This window comes from Lissotriton vulgaris, chromosome 7, assembly GCF_964263255.1.
Source record: "Lissotriton vulgaris chromosome 7, aLisVul1.2, whole genome shotgun sequence".
Lineage (NCBI taxonomy): Eukaryota > Metazoa > Chordata > Amphibia > Caudata > Salamandridae > Lissotriton > Lissotriton vulgaris.
Genome location: NC_141695.1, coordinates 1,351,890,491 through 1,351,913,304, shown reverse-complemented (window position 1 = coordinate 1,351,913,304; position 22,814 = coordinate 1,351,890,491). Strand labels below are relative to the sequence as shown.

General features: G+C 49.9%; 1 protein-coding gene across 3 annotated transcripts in view; it reads left to right on the top strand.

Moving 5' to 3' along the window:
• The window catches only part of ZNF646 (zinc finger protein 646), a 202,114-nt gene extending 179,554 nt beyond the window's left edge, over positions 1 to 22,560 (top strand). For all 3 annotated transcript variants that reach the window (XM_086932036.1, XM_086932037.1, XM_086932038.1), the window contains one exon: positions 14,763 to 22,560. In XM_086932036.1, coding sequence (XP_086788162.1) covers positions 14,974 to 22,152 — 7,179 coding nt within the window. In that variant the 5' untranslated portion in view covers positions 14,763 to 14,973 and the 3' untranslated portion in view covers positions 22,153 to 22,560. The remainder of the gene's footprint in view (positions 1 to 14,762) is intronic.
• The last annotated feature ends 254 nt before the right edge of the window (positions 22,561 to 22,814 follow it).

Here is a 22,814-nt window from a genome sequence, read left to right as displayed (position 1 = left end):
GCCCCATCAATGCCAGGGATGCCTGGCTTCACCTTGGGGGTGCCCAATAGGGACCATCTCACAGGGAAAGCCAGGACGGGTTTGTAGGAAGGTGGATATCTGACTATGGTTACCCCGAAACTTTTTGCCTGGTGTTTAGCTGGTTTTTGACATAGTTGGCCTGGGATCCTGCTATTCAGGGCCCCAGGCTAATTGCTCTCTCCTTAAAATGGACTCCATGTACCTTAGGTGCATATACAATTGGAACTGGTTCACCTTATAGGCCCCTGTAACAGTGTACCATAGGTACCCAGGGCATAGGTGTAACCAAGGCCTACCAGGGGCTGCAGCATGTGTTCGAGGCATGTGGGCTGCTGAATTCATATCTGTGCATAGATCGCCGCCTAGTGTTGGGTCCGGATGATTGCACATTGTTGTCCTGGAAGAGTCTTCGAAGTATCACGAGATAGGTGGCTCCTCCCCTGGACTACAGTGCACATGGGCATCGACTCCATCCTCAGATTGTTTTTTTCCGCCATTGGGTTTGGATGTCTTTAATTCCCTCTTGTCGGAATCGATAGAAAAACTTTCTTGAGACCAAAAGGTCTTTAGTCTATACGTCGGTATTGTCTTGCGTTCGGCTTCACTTCTTCTAGCTCGGCTCCGAGCCGGTTTCTGTACTTCCGCGTGCTCTCGGCGCGGAAGGCCTAGTCGACGCTCCTGACTTATCGACCATCCATCATGGACCGATGTCCATTCAAGAGATGTCCGGTCTGTAACTCGAAGTACCCACACATCGACGTCCACCCGGTGTGCAACAAGTGTCTGTCGCCGGACCACGATGAGGCCAAGTGTATGGCCTGTTCACGATTCAGGTCCAAAAAGACACTCAAGCTCCGACGAGCTGCGCGCCTGGAGGCCCAGCAATCTGCTCCGGCGCCTACGGACATTTTCGATGCTGGGGATGTCGAGGAAGAATATATCCAGGACGTTTCGGAATCGAACCCCGCGTCGGACGTCGAAGAAGACTACGACGCTGATGCTGAGGTGTTCGAAAGCGAAGAAGTCGTCGAGGAGGTAGGAGACGACGACGGTGCCCTCGGGGCCATGGAGGATAGCTCGGACGAGGAGCTCCCTCAAACTGACTCTGGGGCCGTGCCTATCTATAAGGCCCAGGTCAAGGGATCGCCTTCGGGCCTTACCCAAGACCTCGATATGGGTTCCACGGCCCCGCCTTCGGGCCCGGCCACGGACATTGTTACTGAGCCACTCCCGGTCAAAACGAAACCGAAAGTGAAACCTACGGTCTCGACGCCAGATACTGCGCAGGTGCAAGTATCGAAACCGAAAGTGCGCATCGCATTAGTCTGATCGAAAACTTCTGAGGCCTCGGCGCCGAAGAAGCCGAAGATGGCTGTCGAGCCGAAAGGCCAAGTCAAGGGCGCCGAGACAAAGTCTGCCGCGCCGAAGACTAAGGTGAAGGTGGTCGATACTGGCGCGTCGGCGCTGAGGACAGTCGACGCCGGCAAGGGCCTTGTCGACCCGAAGAAGGCTGTCGACGACCCGAAGAAAACTCTCGGCGACCCGATGAGCCGAAGGTCCTCTCTGCCCCACGTCCATACGACAAGGACAAGGGTGCTGCGCCCCGAGAGTCGACTCCGAAGGTGGCCTCAAAGGACTTGACTCCAAAAGTGGCCTCAAAGGACTCCGCTGAACCGGCGCGTCCATCCGCCGCGTTCACCAAAAAGGTCACGGACTCCCTGCAGCGCATCAGGGACGGCACCGCGGCGGTCGAGCCGAAGGACCCTCCGCCTGCGAAGCCTGTAGAGAAACCGGTTAAGGCGTCCACGCCGATCCTCTTTACCTTGCCGCCTAAGATGGCGCCGAAGGCTTTCGCTCCTAAGGCAGTGGCCGGCATGCCCGAGAAGGTCTCCTCGGCGCCGAAGGCGTCGTCGGTGGTCCACGGCCCGCAACCTCGACAACCTTCGGAGGATGAGTGTCAAGAACACTTCATCGACGCCGAAACGGGCAGGCTTTCCCTTCTGAAGCGGAAAATCACCCCAGAACCCCAACTGGAGTCTTACAAGATCGCTCTCAAGAAGAAGAAGGACTCTGCTTGCTCTCCTGTCTTGGTGGAACCCCTTTCACCACAGACTCATGATGTGTCGCCCACTTACTCCGATGTGGACGCTGGTGAGGATGATGAGGAGGATGAATACAGTTATCCAGTCTATACAGACCCTGAGGATACAAATGAGCCCTGGGCAGCTGGTGGTGACCCTGGGGATCCTCATTCATGACAAGACCCTCAACTCGTTTCTGCTAAGACTTCACCTACTGAAGACTCTGCTGCTCTCAATGCCCTCATTGAACGGGCTGCTAACAATCACAATGTACAGCTGCATGCTGACCCTGTGGATGTGGACTTCCTCTTTGACACTTTTTCAGTATCAGAAAAGACTGTAAAAACTCTGCCTATGCTAAAAGGTGTTTTAAAGCATGCTGCTGAGATCTTTAAAGAACCTACCAGGACGAGGGTGATTAACCCTAGAATTGACAAGAAATACAAGTCGGCACCTACTGATCCTACCTACATTAAAGGACAATTGCCTCTGGACTCCCTTGTCGTCTCGAATGCCCGTAAGAGGGCCAATTATCAGACTACGAGTGATGCTCCTCCCCCAGACAAAGAATCCAAGGTCTTTGAGGCTTCGGGGAAGAGGGTAGCAGCACAGGCAGCCAACATATGGTGCATCTCTAACACACAGGCGCTTCTAGCGCGCTATGACAGGGCGCACTACGATACACTAGAGACCCTGTTGCAACACCTGCCTGATCAATACAAAGAGGGGGCTGAGATGCTAATTCAAGAGGGGAAGCTAATCTCCAACGCTTCCATTAAGTGCGCCTTGGACGCAGCCGATACCGCTGCCAGAGCTATAAACACCAGTGTTATGCTTCGGAGACATGCCTGGCTGAGAATCTCTGGATTTAAGCCAGACATCCAAACCACCATCCTGAACCAAACGGTTAACCCAGATCACCTGTTTGGACCAGAGGTTGACACCACCCTAGAAAAAATGAAAAAGGACACTGACACTGCAAAATCCATGGGTGCCTTGCAGTCCCCGCAGTTTCGGGGTGTGTCCTTTCGTCACTCCAACACTAGAGGCGTCTCAAGGGGTCAGCTTTCCCAATCCACGCAATACTACAAGGGCAACACCCAGACTACTTATGCCAACAAGAGTCGAGGTGGACATCGCGGCAACAGCGCCAAGGGCAGAGGACGTGGCAACAACAGCTCCAGGTCCTCTACCACCAGCAAACAGTGACGCCTTGTCACTGCCCCCCGACCACACAACACCGGTCGGGGGGAGACTCCAGCAGTTCCTGCCCGTCTGGAAGTCCATCACCACGGACAGGTGGGTCAGAAAACATATCCAATACGGTTATTGTCTGGAGTTAAAGTCCACTCCACCCAACATGCCCCCAAGGCACCGTCCTATGTCGGACGAGCACTTGCACTTATTGCAGCAGGAGGTCGCAGTCATGCTGCAAAAAGGGGCAATAGAGCTCGTGCCTATGCAAGAGAGAGGCACAGGGGTCTACTCCCTGTACTTCCTGATACCAAAGAAGGACGGGTCCCTCAGACCCATCCTGGACCTCAGGCCACTCAACTTCTACATCCTGTCGGAGCACTTCCATATGCTGACCCTGCAGCAAGTGCTCCCGTTGCTCAGGCTGGGGGATTTTCTCGCAACTTTAGACCTAAAGGATGCGTACTTTCACATTCCACTGCACCCTTCACACAGGAAATACCTCAGGTTCACCATCCAAAACCAGCACTACCAATTCAAGGTTTTGCCTTTCGGTGTCACCACGGCACCCAGGGTGTTCACAAAGTGCCTGGCGACAGTGGCAGCACATCTCAGAAGACGAAACATCCACGTCTACCCTTATCTGGACGACTGGCTCATCCAAGCGAAGTCAGCCCAGCAGTGTGCCGCCCACATGTCCCACACCATTCACCTCCTGCACGATCTGGGATTCTCACTGAATTACCCAAAATCCCACCTCCAGCCCGCCCACATACGGCAGTATCTGGGTGCGACCATAAACACTCTGGCCGCCACAGCACAGCCGAATTCAGTGAGAGTCAGCAGCATTCAATCGCTGATCCAAAAATTCAGGCCTCAACACTCACTTCCAGCAAGAGTGTTCATGCAGTTGATAGGCATGATGGCCTCCTGCATTTCCATAGTCCCGCACGCGAGACTACATATGCGCCCGCTTCAGGAGTGCTTAGCACGTCAGTGGACTCAGGCTCACGGGCAGTTGAAAGACCTAGTGTTGGTGAGCGGTCGGGCATACAACTCTCTGCATTGGTGGAATCCACGAAACCTTTGCAAGGGCAGACCGTTCCAAGAGCCTGTGCCACAGATTATCCTGACGACGGACGCTTCTCTCCAGGGATGGGGAGCGCATGTACTCCATTACACTGTGCAGGGACTATGGACGCAACAGCAGAGGAAGATGCACATCAATGTTCTGGAATTGATGGCGATCTTCATGGCACTGAAAGCCTTCAAAGTACATCTGTGCAACAAGGTCGTGTTGATACGGACGGACAACATGACAGCAATGTACTACATTCAAAAGCAGGGAGGGACACACTCTCCGCAGTTGTCTCATCTGGCTCAGAGCATGTGGAAGTGGGCCATTCAGAGGAACATCTTCCTCATGGCAGAGCATCTCCCGGGCAAGGACAATCAGATGGCGGACCTGCTCAGCAGGCACAGCCACCAAATGCACGAGTGGGAGATACATCCATCAGTTCTCCAACCGTACTTCCGAAGGTGGGGTCATCCAGAGATCGACCTCTTCGCCACAAGGGAGAACGCAAAATGCCAAAGCTTCGCCGGCAGGTTCCCACACCCACAGTCGCAGGGCAATGCGATATTGATGAACTGGTCAGGCAAATTTGCGTACGCTTTTCCCCCAGCACCTCTGATACCACTGGTGGCACGCAAGCTCAGGCAGCACTCGATGACTCTCATCCTGGTTGCTCCAACGTGGGCTCGCCAACCATGGTACACCACGTTTCTAGAACTGTCCGTGGTACCGCATCAGAGGCTACGTCTCACACCCAGCCTTCTGACGCAGAGCCATGGCGACATTCAGCATCCAGATCCGCAACAGCTCAACCTGGCGATCTGGCTCCTGAAGTCCTAGAGTTTGGCTACCTGCACTTGCCTTCTGACTGTATGGACATCATTCGGGAGGCAAGGAAGCCCACCACCAGAGCATGCTATGCGGCGAAATGGAAGCGGTTTGTAATTTATTGTGCAGACCACAACATTAACCCGCTAGATGCTTCTATTCAGAATATCATCTGTTACCTTTTCCATCTGTACAAATGTAATCTGGCATATGCTTCCATTCGCTTTCATCTATCTGCAATGGCCGCTTATCTCCAGAATAGGCAGCACCTCTCCCTCTTCAGGGTGCCTGCCATTAAGGCTTTTCTGGAAGGACTCAAACGAGTCATTCCTCCGCGGACTCCACCAGCTCCGGAGTGGAACCTCAATGTGGTCCTCACCAGGCTGACGGGTCCTCCCTTTGAACCACTGCATTCCTGCGAGATTCAGTTCTTAACGTGGAAAGTGGCTTTCCTCATAGCAATTACATCGCTACGGAGGGTTAGTGAATTACAAGCCCTTACTATCCAAGAGCCATTTATTCAAATTCACTCCAACAGGGTAGTGCTTCGCACTAACCCTAAATTTCTTCTCAAGGTTGTGTCTCAATTCCATATCAACCAGACTATTGAGTTACCTGTTTTCTTTCAAAATCCCGAGTCATTGGCGGAGAGGATGCTCCACACCCTTGACGTCAAAAGGGCTCTGATGTATTATATCGATAGGACCAAGGATTTCAGGAAAACTAAGCAACTCTTTGTCGCCTTTGCACACACCACAAAGGTAACCCTATTTCCAAGGCTGGTATTGCTAGGTGGATCGTTAAATGTATCCAGATCTGCTATCTGAAAGCAAAACGTACCCTTACCATTCCACCAAGAGCCCACTCCACCAGAAAGTTGGGGGCCTCTATGGCATTCCTTGGAAACATTCCTTTGGAGGACATATGTAGAGCAGCCACATGGTCTACCACACACACATTTACAAAGCATTACTGTGTTGATGTGCACTCCAAACAGCAAGCAGCTGTAGGAAAGGCTGTTCTCAAAACACTTTTCCAAACTGCTGCAGCTGGCAGGGGCGGCCGCCGCTAATGGAGGGACTGCTCTGTATTCTATGCACAGATATGAATTCAGCAGCCCACATGCCTCGAACCGAATATGCTACTTACCAGTATGCATCTGTTCTTGGCATGTAGGGCTGCTGACATTCATATCGCCCGCCCTCCTCCCGGCGCCTGTAGCAGCTGCAGAATTCACATATACTTCTAGCATGGTCATCATTCACTGAGTTTCACTCCATCTTGGCCACAATGGCTAAAAACAATCTGAGGATGGAGTCGATGCCCATGCGCACTGTAGTCCAGGGGAGGAGCCACCTATCTCGTGATACTTCGAAGACTCTTCCAGGACAACAATGTGCAATCATCCGGACCCAACACTAGGCGGCGATCAATGCACAGATATGAATGTCAGCAGCCCTACATGCCAAGAACAGATGCATACTGGTAAGTAGCATATTCGATTGTGCCACCCCTGGTCTGGCCTCCATATTTGACACAACTGGCTGATCACTCAGCTGGGGTAAGTTGGTGTAATCACCTCTTACGTAGATATAGTATACCTATATCTAACCCTAACTGGACACATGTTAACCTATAAGTCACTCCTATGGCAGGCCTTAACAATCCTGGAGGCAGAGTGCGTGGTTTCATGTGAGATGGTGCTCTAGCATGAGCTGAGCCTGTCTGCAGCTGTCGGGAACAACTCCCTTAGCTGTTCCAGGATATTGCCATACCATATACTCTTAAGTGCATTATAATCCTCGCGGTTATATGCTAACTTTGGTTTGGCTTTATCAAAACATGTCGAGTAAGGTGTCGTACGATTTGGAATACTATCCCCTCGACAGTTCTGTCGACGGGGATATCATTCCACCCTTCTAGAGGGACACGACATGTATATAGCCTTAACCCCGGTTAAAGTTAACCAGAGCCTCAGCATCACAAAATGGATGCTGCCACCACAGACACAAGTCTGACCTCCTGCTGCTGGGAGTCCTTCCAGAGAGGGAGGCTTGGACAAAGGGTTTCCTGCCTTGGGAGGTGCGAGCACCACCCCAGACAGGATTTTGGGTATTGGGTAGGACAGGGCTGAATAGAATCAGACAAGCCCGGGGCACACAAGGTGTCCTCGTGCATAAGCCAGTCCAAACCGGTTCTGGGACTTTCCAGACCCAGGCCTGGCGAGGAGCTGGACAAAGGAAAGGGGGTATAACCGCCCCCCTTCCTGGTCCCACCCAGAGGAGGGGCCTAGCAGGTGATCCACCCCTCAGATTGGGAATAAGAGTGGGAGCAGTGCCATAGCACCTCAGATCATCCTGAATCAACTTGAAACTAAGAAGACGACTGGACTTCGACATTCTGCTGCACAGAAGACTGAAGAGCATCTCCCTTGTGGCCTAGGAGTGGCCACCCTGTGAACACAGGCACCATCCAGCAACTCGGCGTCTGCTTTGCCGCCGCCGGAGCCCGAGCCCAGAGCCTGACGAGACCCAGACTCCCAGACTTCTCACCGCCCGATCCACAGTCCCTGCAAAGAAGGGACCCGTGGAGGCACCAAGAGATGTGGGTCCGGACATCTCGAAAGACCCCCGAGAAGCTGACTGCGCAGCACCCGAGGCACCCTCGACGCTGTGCTTTGGGGTTTGGGAAGCCCAACAACCGAGCAGCCCTTGCACCGAAGATCAGCCCCCCACCATCTTCACGATCTGCGTGGGGCCCTTTTGCATCGTGCCACTCGACGCGCCATCCCGGCCACTTGCCACGTGGTCAGCGGCCATCTTGGCGACGAAACCTACAATCTACACTGCGGTCTGGTTGCTCCAGACTTGCCCTCGCTCCTGTAAAAAGGAGCACCCGCTCTGACCTTGCTGGTCCGAGTGATAAGCTTTTTCAGATTCCTGCGTGGCTTGCATTAGCCAAGGCCTGTTTGCTCCGATCAAGTTGCCGACACCGCCATCAGCTAAAGCCTTCGTGGGACAGCTCGCGATCGACTCCTGGACGTCCTCGACCTCTTCGAGTCCACTTGGCTGCAGAGAGAAGCTACACCCCCTCGCCTGTTTGCACCCGACATCGCCTAGTTCCATCCTGGTTCCACAGTAGTCACTGGCTAGTGACTTTGAACATTGTCCCCTCTGCTTTCAGGTCTTCACCACTTCAGATCCACCCTTGGATCCACCGGAACTCTTCACATCGAGCCGCCTGCAGCATCTTCAGCTCCAAGCACCGTCGACCTGCGTGACGAAACCCGACACTAATTCGCACCTGTACACCCGCTTCCTGTGGGTGAGGTAACTCAGCAACGCCAGTGTTCCCACACTGGTACACACCTCTAGTGTCTGTGTCTAAAGTTTCATTCTTCTATGTCACTCGGAAGGTTCTAGGTCACTCGGAAGGTTCCTTAATAACTAACTTTGTAACTTTTACGCACCATTGACTTAACATTGGTATATGCGTGCACTTTCCGCACTGCACCCGAGTCCCGTGGGCCTTTCCCGACTTCACCACTGTTAGTCCCGAACAGCTCCAGCGATTCCCAAGGCCCTAGGCCTACTTCCTTTCAGCTAGGTGGTTCTTATACCACTATTTTAGTATATGGTTTAGGTGGCCCCTAGGGCTCATCCATATTGTGCAACTTTTGTATATTTAAACTGTGTTTTGTTTTAACGCATTTGCTTCTGTGCTCATAAAGAGTATAGGGGATTTTGTAGTAAATAAATATATATATTTTCAATATACATCTGTGTGGTGTCCTTTCATTTGGTATTCAAGGGGATTGTGTATGGTAAAACAGCTTCCTTCACATGCCTTTACAGAGTTTAGCCTAAGACTGCTTTGTCCACGCTACTAGAATAGCGGGTCTATAAGGTTGACTTACAACCAATCATCATAAGGGTTGCTTGGCATGGTACAAGGTGATCACTAAAATTAGTGAGCATCACATACCAGGCCAACTTCTCACAGGGTTCCCCAGCGTTATACAGCGCCAGGAAACCTACGGGTAGCAGTGCGCTTTACAAGCTCAAATACATTTACTCGTCCTTCTTTTCTACCAAAGGTGGTTACTGCCTTTCACATTGGCCAGACCATTACCTTGCCCACCTTCTTTCCGCCTCCGCATCCCTCTAAAGAGGAAGAGAGGCTCCACCGTCTGGACCCAAAACGTGCGCTCTCTTTTTACCTGAACCGCACAATTCAATTCAATTCAATTCAATTCAGAGAATTTATAAAGCGCACTACATACCCAGAGGGTCTCAAGGCGCTAGGGGAGGGGAGGAGGATTACTTGTCGAATATCCACGTTTTAAGTTGCTTTCTGAATGCTAGGTGGTTCTGGGTAAGGCGAAGGTGAGCGGGGAGTGAGTTCCATGTTTTAGCAGCCAGGTATGAGAAGGATCTGCCTCCCATGGTGGTCTTGTTGATGCGAGGTACAGTGGCGAGGGCTTGGCTGGACGAACGTAGATGGCGGGAGGGGGTGTAGAAGGACAGTCGTGAGTTGAGGGATTCTGGTCCGATGTCGTAGAGTGATTTGTGTGCGTGGGTTAGCAATCGTAAAGTGATCCTCTTATTGACGGGTAACCAGTGGAGGTCTTTCAGGTGGCCAGAGATGTGTTCGTTGCGCGGGATGTCTAATATGATCCTGGCTGATGCGTTTTGGATTCGTTGTAGTTTCTTCTGGAGTTTAGCGGTGGTGCCTGCGTAGAGGGTGTTTCCGTAGTCCAGTCGGCTCGTGACCAGAGCATGGGTGACTGTTTTTCTGGTTTCGGTGGGGATCCAGCGAAATGTTTTTTTGAGCATGCGGAGAATGTTGAAGCAGGATGAGGATACGGCGCTGACTTGTTTGTTCATTGAGAGTGAAGAATCCAGGATAACACCCAGGTTCCGTGCGTGGTCTGTCGGGATGGGGGCTTTTCCAAGGGCTTCCGGCCACCAAGAGTCGTCCCATGCAGATGGGGATGTACCTAAGATGAGGACTTCTGTTTTATCTGAGTTCAGTTTCAGACGGCTGTGTTTCATCCATTCGGCAACTTCTTTCATTCCTTCGTGTAGGTTAGTTTTGGCGGTGCTGGGGTCATTGGTGAGAGAAAGGATCAGTTGAGTGTCATCCGCGTAAGAGATGATGTTGAGGTTGTGTTGGCGGGCGATGGTCGCGAGGGGGCTCATGTATACGTTGAAGAGGGTGGGACTGAGTGAAGATCCTTGTGGTACGCCACAGATGACTTCGGTGGCCTCGGACTTGAATGGTGGAAGGCGGACTCTCTGAGTTCTTCCGGTGAGGAACGAGGTGATCCATTCAAGTGCTTTTCCTTGTATTCCGATGTTTCTGAGGCGCTGTAGAAGGGTGCTATGACAGACTGTGTCAAAGGCTGCGGAGAGGCCGAGGAGGATGAGGGCGACTGTGTCTCCATTGTCCAGTAGAGTTCGAATGTCGTCTGTTGCTGCGATGAGGGCGGTCTCAGTGCTGTGTTTTGCTCGGAAGCCAGATTGAGAGGAGTCGAGGGATTTGTTGGCTTCGAGGAAAGCGGCGAGCTGGTTGTTGACAGCTTTCTCGATGACTTTGGCCGGGAATGGAAGGAGCGAAATGGGGCGGTAATTTTTGAGTTCGGTGGGGTCCGCTGTGGGTTTTTTCAGAAGGGCGGTGAGTTCAGCGTGTTTCCAGCTTTCCGGGAAGGTGGCGGAATTGAAGGAGCAGTTGATGACGTCTCGGAGGTGAGGTGCTATGACGGAGTCTGCTTTGTTGAAGATGTGGTGAGGACATGGGTCTGTGGGAGATCCTGAGTGGATGGAGTTCATCAGGCGGATGGTGTCCTCAGTGGAGATTGGGTTCCAGTCGTTAAGGGTGTTCAGGGGGGGAGAGTGTTCTTCATATGGATGGGTGGGTTGGTCTCCGGGTTGGTTGTCGAAGCTGTTGTGGATGTCAGCAATTTTGTTGTGGAAGAATGAGGCTAGGGAGTCGCAGAGGGCTTGAGAGGGGGTGATGTCGTTGGAATTGGCCGAGGGATTGGTAAATTCCTTGACGATGTTGAAAAGTTCCTTGCTGTTGTGGGCGTTTTTGTCAAGTCGATCCTTGAATGCTGTTTTCTTGGCTTTTCGGATTAGTTGGTGGTGTGTGCGGGTGGCGTTTTTGAAGGCATCCTTGGTGCTGATGGTTGGGTCTTTTTTCCAGGCCTTTTCAAGGGAGCGGCAGAGTTTCTTGGATTTCTTAAGGTCATCGTTGAACCAGGAGGCCTTCTTGCTGCCCGGTTTGCTTTGACGTTTTTTCAGTGGTGCTAAGGTGTCGGCGGTGTTGGATAACCATAGGGTGAAGTTGGTGGCGGCTTGGTCTGGGTTAGAAGAGTGGGCTGGGGTGTTTAGAAGGAGCGATGAGGAGATCTGGTCGATGGTGATTTTGTTCCAGTTTCTTTGCAGAGTTGGTTGGAGGTGGTTGATGGGTTTTGGCTTGTTGTAGGTGAAGTGAACGCAGCTGTGGTCGGTCCAGAGGAGGTTCGTAGTGTGGCTGAAGGAGACATGATTGCTGGAGGTGAAGATGGGGTCGAGTGTGTGACCTGCGATGTGGGTGGGGGAAGTGACCAGTTGTTTAAGTCCGAGGTTGGCGAGGTTGTCCAAGAGGGTGGTGGTGTTGCGGTCGTTGTTCTTTTCAAGGTGAAAGTTGAGGTCTCCCAGAAGGATGTAGTCTTTGGAGGGGAGCGCGTGTGGAGTGATGAAGTCCGTGATGTCTTCACTGAATTTTGCGCGGGGTCCTGGTGGTCTGTAGAGGAGGGTGCCTCTGAGTGTGGTCTTGGGGTCGATGTGGATCTGGAAGTGAAGGTGTTCGGAGTTGGCGAGGTTGGCGTCAGAGCTGGTTGAGATGCGGATGGATTTTTTATGGACGATAGCGATTCCTCCTCCTGTGTGGCTGGTGCGGTCCTTGCGAGTGATCTTATAATCTTCAGGGATGGCAATGGTGATGTCTGGGGCGGAGGAAGCGTTCATCCATGTTTCTGTTAGGAAGGCGACGTCTGGAGAGATGGTGTCTAGTAGATTCCATAGGTCAATGGCGTGCCTGTGGACCGATCGGGTGTTGAGCAAGATGCATTGTAGGTTGTTGGGATCGGGAGTCTGAAGTGTGGTCGTAGCGGAGATGTTGTCGGTGCCGATGACTTTGCAGGAGTAGCAAGAGAAAGGTCCATGGGTGTGTCCAGGAGCGGCTTGGACGCAGTTGGGGGCGCGACCGGGGTTAAGCGCTAGGAGGGAGGCGGCATCGAAGGTAATGCGGGAGGGCTGGGAAGCGCGAGGGGCAGGGGGTCTGGCGCTGGGCGCGGTCCAGGCGCGGACGGGCGTAGACGGGCTTACCTTTGGCGCACCTTCGGCACGGCCGTAGCGCGTGGACGCTGCGCGTGGGACCATCCGGCTTAAAAGGTTGTTGGAGGGGGAGGAGCGTGGGTTGGGTCAGCTGGGAGGCGGGATCACAGAGGCGGGTCAGGGGAGAGGACAAACACAAAATGGAGGGCAAAGTGAAACTAAAAGCAGCAGCGAGGGCACAGTACAATGATAGTCAGCAGGCAGCTAAGGCTCACAATTCCACCACAATACCTCTGCCAAAGCGTCACTCAGAGACTACTAACATTCAAGCACAATGCAGCAATGGGGTGCACGTAATTGACACAGAGCGCCAATCTAAATTCAATTACTAGGCTTCAAAAGCGCCAATCAGCTACGAAGCGCTAATGTGGAAGAAGAGATACACGCTGTAACTTAAAGGCTATGTGGCACAGAGCGGAAAGCGGAAATTACGATAAAATAACAACAGGCACTATTCAGATGTTGGCAATTAAGTATTTAAGTCGCTGCGCGCGTGGGAGCTTCAGAACGCGATAGCGTTTGTTAAAGGCAACAATACCAGGCGCAGACAGGCGAGCTCGGGTGCACAGGGCTTCAGCTGTGGTGCAGGTGATGTCAGGAAAGATTCAGGCAGGAGATCGAGGGGAGCGACCGTTCAGGAAGGAATCCCGGTGGTCACAAATGTTCTGGGTGGACGACCAACTCTGTGTCGGCTACGTGGGTACTAAGAAGGGACAGGCGGTGCACAAGCGTACCATCTCTCAGTAGGTCGTTTTGTGCATCAAGATCTGTTATTCCTTGGCTAAAAAGGAACCTCATTTGGGCTTAGTGACCATTCCACTCGGGCCACGGCGGCTACTACTGCCTTGGGACGGGTAGTCCCTTTGCAGGACATTTGTCAGGCAGCTACGTGGGCCTCGCTGCACACGTTTGCCAAGCATTACTGCCTGGACAGCCAAGTCCGGAGAGACGGCTTCTTTGGCCGTTCAGTTCTCCAGGACTTTCTGCTATGATTTTGGTTCACAGACCCACCACCGGGGTTGGTATTGCTGGGGTATCTATTCTAAGGTAAGGAATCTAACAGTAACGTGTTTCTTTCAGATGCACAAGTTACTTACCTTCGGTAACGATATATCTGTAAGAAACATTAGTTAGTGTTAGATTCCTCACCGCCCCACCCATCCTCCCCGTTCGGCGAACCGATATCTTGGGTTAAGGACTTTCCCTGTCAGGGCCCTAGTTTCATGGCGCCAGTGTCGGTTTCTTGCATGGCTCTGCATTCCTGGCGCGGAAAGCTATGTAGAGAACTGACGTCAGCGCGCGAGGGCGGTGTCTAAGTACTCCAGCGACGTCATTCTGGCGATCACGACGCAGACAACGGACGTGGAGCCGCAGGACGACATCTACCGACGCGCAGGGGTACTGCTGACGAAAACTTTCCGGATCTAGTCTGACGCCTGGGGATATTCTAAGGTAAGTAATCTTACACTAACTAAATTTTCTTACAGATATATATCGTTACCGAAGGTAAGTACCTTGTGCTTCAAGTCTATACTCGAATACAGCATGCTTTGCAGAGCAGCGCATGCACTGTCCAGGCTCAACCTAAAAAAAAAAAAGTTGCTTTTTTTAAAAGCAAACACAGACATGGTGGTCTACTGTCCCCAGCAGGCCATCTTCCCTGTGTTTTTAGTGATCTCCAATGGGTCACAAATTGCAACCTGCCTCATGAATATTAACGAGGTAGCCCAATTGTGACCCCATTAGGAATCGTTAAATGTGACAAAGACACATTAGTACATAGGTATTTGTGCTTACCTTATAGCGAACCGCAAAAACTCGCTATTAGGTATTCCCAAATTGAAACCGACGTACATGTGGGCCAAGATAACTTTATGAATTAGATATTTACTCTTGCATAAAATCAGCACAGTGTAGTCACTTAACATGAATCCTGATCTTTGCTTGAAAGACTTATGTTCCCATTGTCTCATTGAGTTATCAACCTGCCCATCACTTGGTACCTACGCATGTACAGCCCTGTACAAGGGAATGTGAACCTTAACAAGCTTGGGATTTCTGATAATTTAGCTTTGTTATAACAATAGGTAGTGTGCAATATAACTGAATGTTTTGTGTGCTGTGTTTGTAAGGGCCTAAAAACTAAACTATTTCTTTTCTTTCCTTTTGTCATTCTTTACCCAGCTTACACCATTGGAGGCCTTAAGAAGTTGTCCATGCCCAGCTACAATTTGTGCTGACTGAACAAAACCTTGAGTTGGCTCAAGATGCAACATCCCTACCAGTCATTTTTGCCTTGTTGGTCTCGCAAGGCTTCTGTCTAGAGCTTCTAGGAAAACTACCTCAAAACAAATACATAAATGTCGTTGTCTATTTGTTGTCACCACCCTGCGATATGGAAGATACTGCCATGGGGACCAATGAAAATGACATGGTGGGAGAACAACCACTGAGCTGCGACCAGTGCCCCAGTGTCTTTACCAGTCTGCCTGACCTCGAAGAGCATTTGGAAACCCACAAGGAAGAAAGGCCTTACAAGTGTGGGCAGTGTGAAAAGAGCTACAGGCATGCACGCAGCCTGGCTAACCACCGTAAGACACATGAGGTTGGCCTGTTCTCGTGTCTGATCTGTCAGAAGGACCTCTCCAACCCCATGGCCCTAAAGAACCACCTGCGTACCCATTCAAAGGATAACCGGTTCCAGTGCACAGAATGCAGGGAAGGTTTCCGATCTGTGAAGCAGCTTTCCAACCACTATTTGGCCGTCCACAGTGATATGAACTACAATAATGACATGGCAAGTGATGAGGATGTCGGGAGTGTCCACGAGAAGTTGAACACTTCCATGCCTCTCATAAGAGAGAACCATAATCTGCTCAGCAATTTGGAGAACTACATTGCAGAGTCAATGGTTCCAGCAGATTTCTCCGACTTAGAGCTAAAAGACTTACCAGAACCCAGTCTTTCTTGTAATGCAATGGAATCCCCAGCAGATGGCCAGCAGGTCCAAAGTGAGGAACGGCGCTACAAATGCAAGCAGTGTGACAAGGCCTACAAGCATCCTGGTAGCCTAGCAAACCACCGGCAAAGTCACACTATTGGTGTCTACCAGTGTGCTGTATGCTCCAAGGAGTTTACCAACCGGATGGCCCTTAAGAACCATTCCCGCCTCCATACTGAGTACAAACCCTACAACTGCACCCTCTGTGATCAGTGCTTCAGGCTCCCGAGTGAGCTTGCTAGCCACCAAAAGCTTCACCACACGGGGGACAAGGCTTTCGTTTGTGAATACTGTGGGCAAGGATTTCTCACTAAAAGAGAATTCCAGCAGCACAAGAGGCTACATATCAGTATCCCAGTGGAAGCAGAAGCAGGGAAGGTAGGAACTTCTGAAGGTTCTGAGAATAGCATTTCCGAAGAGGAGGCCACAGAGCCATCAGCAAACATAGACATTTACCAAAATCCCTTTCAGGAGGACTGCAAAGAAAGCTGCCCTGAAGAACCTCTGTCCAATCACTGTGGTGATATCAGTGAGCTCTCTGTTACTGAGGGCAGCCCATCCACTGTGCCTCAGACTGAGCAACAGAATGACAAAGCTCCCTTCAAAGAAATTTCCTCCAATAACAGCTTGCTGCCTGAAAATGAGATAACTGTGTCATGCGTAAAGTGCTCTGAAGTCTTCCCCAACAATGAGAGTCTGGCAAGACATGCTTGCAAACAAATTGTGGTAGAACATATTACCCAGGACAACAATCAGCCTAGTCTCAACGTCAACTTGAAGGAAGAGCCACAGAGCAGTGAGAACTCGGAGGAGAGACCCTATAGGTGTGAGGAGTGTGGGAAAACATACAGGCACGCAGGGAGCTTGATCAATCATAAGAATACCCACCAAACTGGTGTCTATGACTGTTCCATCTGCACCAAACAGCTCTTCAACATGGCCGCTCTAAAGAACCATTTGCGTGCCCATTTGAAAAATAGGGCAAACCGGGGACTAGATAGTAATTTATTTAACTCTACAAATTATTTTTCAGATTCATTCAATTTCACTGATGCTTCCCATATATGCAACATCTGTGGGGAAAGCTGCATAAGTGAAAGTGACCTCCAGCTGCATCAGACGTTGCACGAAGACCTTCAGATGCCAGCTACTGGTGCTGCTTTCCCCTTACTAAAGAATAGCCCCCAGGATGGCCCTGTTGATGATTCAGGGAAGCCAGAGGAGGGAAATGAATTGATGTTCTACCTTGATCAGCAAAGAGTTATAGGTCTTGCAGTTGCTGAGCAGATCAAGGAAATGAAACGTGAGCGGGGGATCACAACTGTGCCTTCTCAGGGGGATGAAGTAATCTTAATGCAGGATCAAGACTATGGGAAGGAAGATGGCAGTCTGCTGACTACTGGCTTTGACCTGAAGGAGGAGCCATGTCCTGATGGCACTTTACCTCAGAAATCTGTAATTGGTTGCCAGAGCCAGGTGTTTGGTGAGGAACACAACCACACTTTTGGGGAGGACAACATGTCTGAGTCTGGGGGCCAGAGCAGCCAAGATACTTCTACAGACAGTGTCAGACAATACAAATGCAATCTTTGTGATCGAACTTATCGGCACAGAGGAAGTTTGGTGAATCACAAGCACACACATCAGACTGGGATTTACCAATGCTCCATATGTCCTAAGCAGTATTCCAATGTCATGGCTCTGAGAAACCATGTGCGAATGCACTTCAGGTCTCCCCTGGGTAAATGTAAAAGTGGCATTGTTGAGACTGGTGGTAGCCTTTTTTCACCAGGGATGGCAGAAATCTACTCCTGCATTAAGTGTGGTGAGGCATTCAAAGAGGAGATGGACTGGCAAGCACACCAGCTTATACATAGCAGCCAGAAAGATCTGAAAGATCACCAAACTGCCAGTGACCTCCAAGAGGTAACCGAAAATAGTATCCACGGCATGAGCCACTTGTATACGACAAATGAGGAGTCCTCCTACAAGGACCAGAGCCAGCTGAGACTAATTCCTGGTAATCAAGTGACAGAACAGATTGAGGAAAAGGATTCAGGTGAAGACAGAAGCGGAGAAGAGGTCGCAACATCAGAAGACTTTGATAGTTTTCAGGATCACATCCCAAACCACAAAGGCACGACCATATCCAGTGTGAAAGAAGCAAGAGAGGCTGAACAATCTGCAACAAACTCTGAAAGTGGCCCTGTGCCAGATGGCAGTGCCCAGGAGACATCAGAACAAGTAGATTCTCTCAGTAGAGGCTTTAAAGTTGACAGTGAAAAAAGGATGTATGCGTGTGATCTCTGTGAAAAATCATACAGACATTCAGGTAGTTTAATCAACCACAAGAGAATACACCAAATGGGTGATTATGTCTGCAGTGTTTGCTCCAAGCAGTTTAATAACTTTGCTACCCTAAAAAACCATCTTCGTTCTCATCAGAGGTCCAAGAGAGAGCGCATGCTGGAAAACTCTGAATATTCTCTATTCTCTCTAGAAACGAACTATTTAGATGTTGCCTTCAGGGACACTAGCTGTGAGAAGGACTTTTCAAATGAAGCTGAATTTGGTGGCCAGCTGAATCACAATTCAGATGTTGAAATGACCAGTGATGAGTTATTTCTAGCAAGTCAAGTAAGCCTGCAAACTAAAATGTTCAAGGACCTGACGGAAGACCTACAAACACTGCACTCCGATGGCCCGAACCAGTTGTCTGAGCGTGACAGCACCAGTGACACCAAGAATGACTCCATAAACACCAAAGGGATCTGTTTGTCAGATAACAGTACCAGCAAGCAGACTAGAGGTGAACAAAAAGCAGAAGTCAAGAATGACTCCGGTAGCATTGAGGGTGTCATTAATTTTGGTGAAAATACTTGCTCCACATTGCAGCAAGCAATTAAGGTTGAAGAAGGTGAAAGGTGCACTTCTGGCATCAGCCCTATGCAAACCGATCCAAGCATAAAAAGTGAAGAGCACCCAGAAGGTTCTCCAGATCTTGAAAGTACTGAAGAACGGCCATACAAGTGTGACGAATGTGGAAAGTCCTACCGGTATGCAGGCAGTCTCGTCAATCACAAACACACTCATCAGATTGGCATCTATCAGTGTTCCTTTTGTCCTAAAGAGTACCCCAATTTGATGGGCTTGAGGAACCATATCCGCACACACACTAAACCTCAGTTCAGCAGAATGGGAAACCGCAGCACTGATGACTTCTTTGGCCTGCCTGGAGAGATTCATCAGCCGCGTTCAGGGGGGGAACTATATGACTGCAGCCTATGTGGCATGGTCTTCTCTGATGAAGGAGATTTTCACCAACATCAGTTTGCACATGGAAACCCTGGGGCATCCACACGCCTGGGACTCAAAACAGAACTACCAGAGTATGAAGGAGATCCATATAATTGTAGCACTGATGGTAACTTGGCACAGATTCACCTTTCGGACTTCTTACATATGCATGCAGCCGAGAGCGAGCTCCTGAGCAGACTCAAAGATGAAATGAAGGACATGGCCCAAGGAGAAATGCATGATATTGCTTATTTTAACGAATCTCACTTATCACATATTTGTGGCTTCTGTGGGAAAACCTATGATGATCTCGAGAGCCTTAAAGCACACAGTGAGAGTCACAGTGATGAAAATGAAATCTCCAGTTGTCCCCGTGTAGATTTTGAAAAATTACATTCTGAAGTAAGCAAGTTATCTGAGGGTGAAGGTAGTGTGAACAAGTCGGAGATGATAGCAAAGACGAACTTTCTTATTGATGACCCTAAGGTCAACGAAGGCCCTGAAAGCCGCCCATATGCCTGCAACCAATGTGAGAAAACCTACCGACATGGGGGGAGTTTGGTCAACCACAAGAAGACTCACTTGATTGGTGATTATCAGTGTTCAGGTTGTTCAAGGCAGTATCCCAATCTTGCGGCATACCGAAATCACCTTCGCCATCACCCCAAGTGTAAGGAGCTGGCAAATACTAATGATGAGCTCAAGCCATTCCAGGTATCCAGCGAAAACAACCATTTGGGTAGAAGTGCAAGTGTCGGTCACAATCCCGGAGCAAGCATTGTACCAGTGGAACATTCATCCTCCAATTCTTTGAAGGAGTCTGATGCTCACCAGGATTATAAACTGCACAGCAATGCTATGTCACCAAATGGTAATGCCCATCCTACTGAAATGAGCACCAAGATTAGCAATAACAAAGACTGTTCCATTGAAGTCACTAATAGTCTCCACCGTGGCAAGAATTGTGATGGTGGTGTTCTGGAGAATGCTTCACTAGATCACAAACTGAACCTAGCAGTACCTAATATAACGTCAGATGCAGTTATTGGAAAAGTTGATAGATCAGCAGAGCACAGTATGCTTGACGCAGTTGACACTAAGCCCAAAATATGCGATTCAAGCAGCCAGATCTGTGACAATGCAGTAGAACTTGAAAATTCTAGCCAGTGCCCAGATGGAAATAACTCAGACTTTATTGTTGATGACACCAAAAAAACCTCTGCCTCAGATAAAAAGAACAGCTCCCAGGAGTTGGAAGAGGGTTCTTTCCAACAACGTCCTTTTAAATGTGAGGTGTGTGATCGACGCTATAGGCATGCAGGAAGCCTAATTAACCACAAGCAGGCACATAAGACTGGGCTTTTCCGTTGTAGTGTGTGCCAGAAGGGGTTCTTTAACATGATGGCCCTGAAAAACCACAACCGCATCCACTTTGAAATGAAACGGTACAAGTGCTCAGATTGTGGAAAAGCATTCAGGCTCCAGAAGCAGCTTCTTGCTCATCAGAAGATGCACAGAGACAAAGCTGCTCAAGCAAGAAGGTCAAACCGTAACGGTAAACGGGAGGTGAAGATTCCACTCCGTCTTCTGGATGGGCTGATACTAGTTGCTCCTTCTGGAGCCTCAGATAGTAAGCCCAGTGGTGGCACAGCTGAAAAGAAGGTCCGCTTAAAGCAGCGGCATCCTAAAAAGATTCTTGATCCAGACGAACGTCCATACCGATGTGAGCAATGCGGGAGATCCTATCGACATGCGGGGAGCCTGCAGAACCACAAAAGGAGTCATACCATGGGCCATTATTGCTGTACCATCTGTGACAAAACCTATCCCAACCTCATGGCCATGAAGAACCACCAGCGCGTTCACTTTGAAGTTAAGCGACACGTGTGCCCAGAGTGTGGCAAAGCTTTCAAGTGGCAGAGGCAGCTGACCAGACACCAGCTCCTCCACACTCTAAAAAAGTACAAATGTGATCTCTGTGGTCAGAGCATCCAGGGAAAAACACTGTTTGAGCAGCATCAGATGGAGCACAGAAAAGGTGAGTTGTTACAAGAACATTCTGGAAGTGATGTCCTAGAGAAGCCATTGAATATACAAATAACAAGCAAAAAAAGAAAAGTGGCAAGACGACGAAGTAGGATTTTGAAGAAGGAAATTGGCAGAGACCGTAAAAACCTCAGTGACCAGGACAGTGAACCCATTTGCAAATCCTGCAGATATGTTTTCAGCACCTTTGATGAGCTGGAGGCGCATCACTGTGAAAAACCTCCCAATGCAACCTCCATGATGGTTTCACTCCCTATCCAGAGCACTCAGTCCGATCCTGAAGGGACCACCGTTGGCCTTAACCAAAAACCTGAAGCTGGGACTTTGAAACAAGACAATGCTAATGGATGCCCCACCCCCAGTCAATCTGAGGAACGTCCTTATAAATGCACTGTGTGCGGACGGACCTACCGCCATGCTGGCAGCCTGCTAAACCACAAGAACACCCACACCTCAGGCATATACAAGTGCTTTGTGTGCTTGAAGCAGTTTTTCAACCCCATGGCTATCAGGAACCACATCCGTATTCACACTGCTACAAAGCGATTCCAGTGCCAAGTGTGCGGAAAAGCCTTCAGAGCATCTCGGGAGCTGATTACTCACAACCGCGTCCATACCGGGGAAAGGCCATTCAGTTGTCCGGTCTGTCAACGTTGTTTCAGTAGTAAGTTGAGCCTCAAGCAGCATCAGCACGTACACAACAAGACCGGAGACCAAGATAAAAAAGGTAATGTGATCAAACACCCAGAAGCTCCCTTTAATGGCCTTAGTGACGGGGTAGCTGACATCTCAGCCTCATCCACAGAAGAGCCAGCAGGCGACAGCGCAACGGCGGAGGAGCGCCCCTACAAATGCAACCAATGTGATCGGGCTTATCGCCATGCTGGTAGCCTACTGAACCATAAGAAAACCCACACAACAGGAGTCTACTATTGTCCCACCTGCCAAAAACAGTTTTTCAATCTGCTGGCCATGAAGAACCATTTGCGGATCCACCTCAACCAGAACCGTTATAAGTGTTTAGACTGTGGCAAGGCATTCCGCGTGTCCAGTCGGCTGGCCAGCCACCGCCGTATTCATATGCAAGGCGGGCCTTTCCCTTGCCGTCAGTGCCCCAAGAGGTTCTTTAGGAAGTCTACGTTCCAAAAGCACCAACTCCTTCATAAGGACGGGGAAGGAATCCTTCTGCAGGACGGCATACCTCCCAATGTCATGGTAGAAGTGACCTGAGTGGTTTCAAGTAGACCATTTTTTGTTAGCGTTTTGAAAAACGTCACTCATTTTCAGTGAAAAGAAAGTTACAAGTTAGCCTGCACTGTCCTCCAAAACAGTCCTGCTGTTCACATACTTGTATGGGCAGGGGGGAGGGGGGTAAGGCATGTCGCCGCAAAGGCTCCCACCTTTTAAAACGTTGCTCAAAATGCCTCATGAAAGTTTGAAACATCAAAGGTGTAGAAGTGGTGGATGAATGCAGAAACATTTCATTTAGTCCTTCCCTTATGCGGCAGCTAACTAGGATGCATTTTTTAAAGAATGCGTGCGTGCCATGAACATTTGAACACAACTAGAGGATAAAATAACTATAGTGTACAATTTGAAAATGGTGCAAATTAATAAAAAGCACTATGAATGAAAGAATTGATAAAAAGTGTTTTTTGGGCTTAGAGAAAAGTCTACTTAATTGTTCCTCAGACAAGCCAACAGAGCCTCGTTTTTTGTTTTTCCTTTCAAGTTGTCTCTCCCTTAAGGCATTTTCTCATTAGGTATTTTTCACAGAAACAAACCATCTCTAGGGTACTGCTGGGAGAAAGGTGCAGCCCCCAGTATACTCTTCTTTAAAGCAACTGGGATTGAAACCTGGACTGGGGAAATAGCAACTCTTAAAGGGCAAC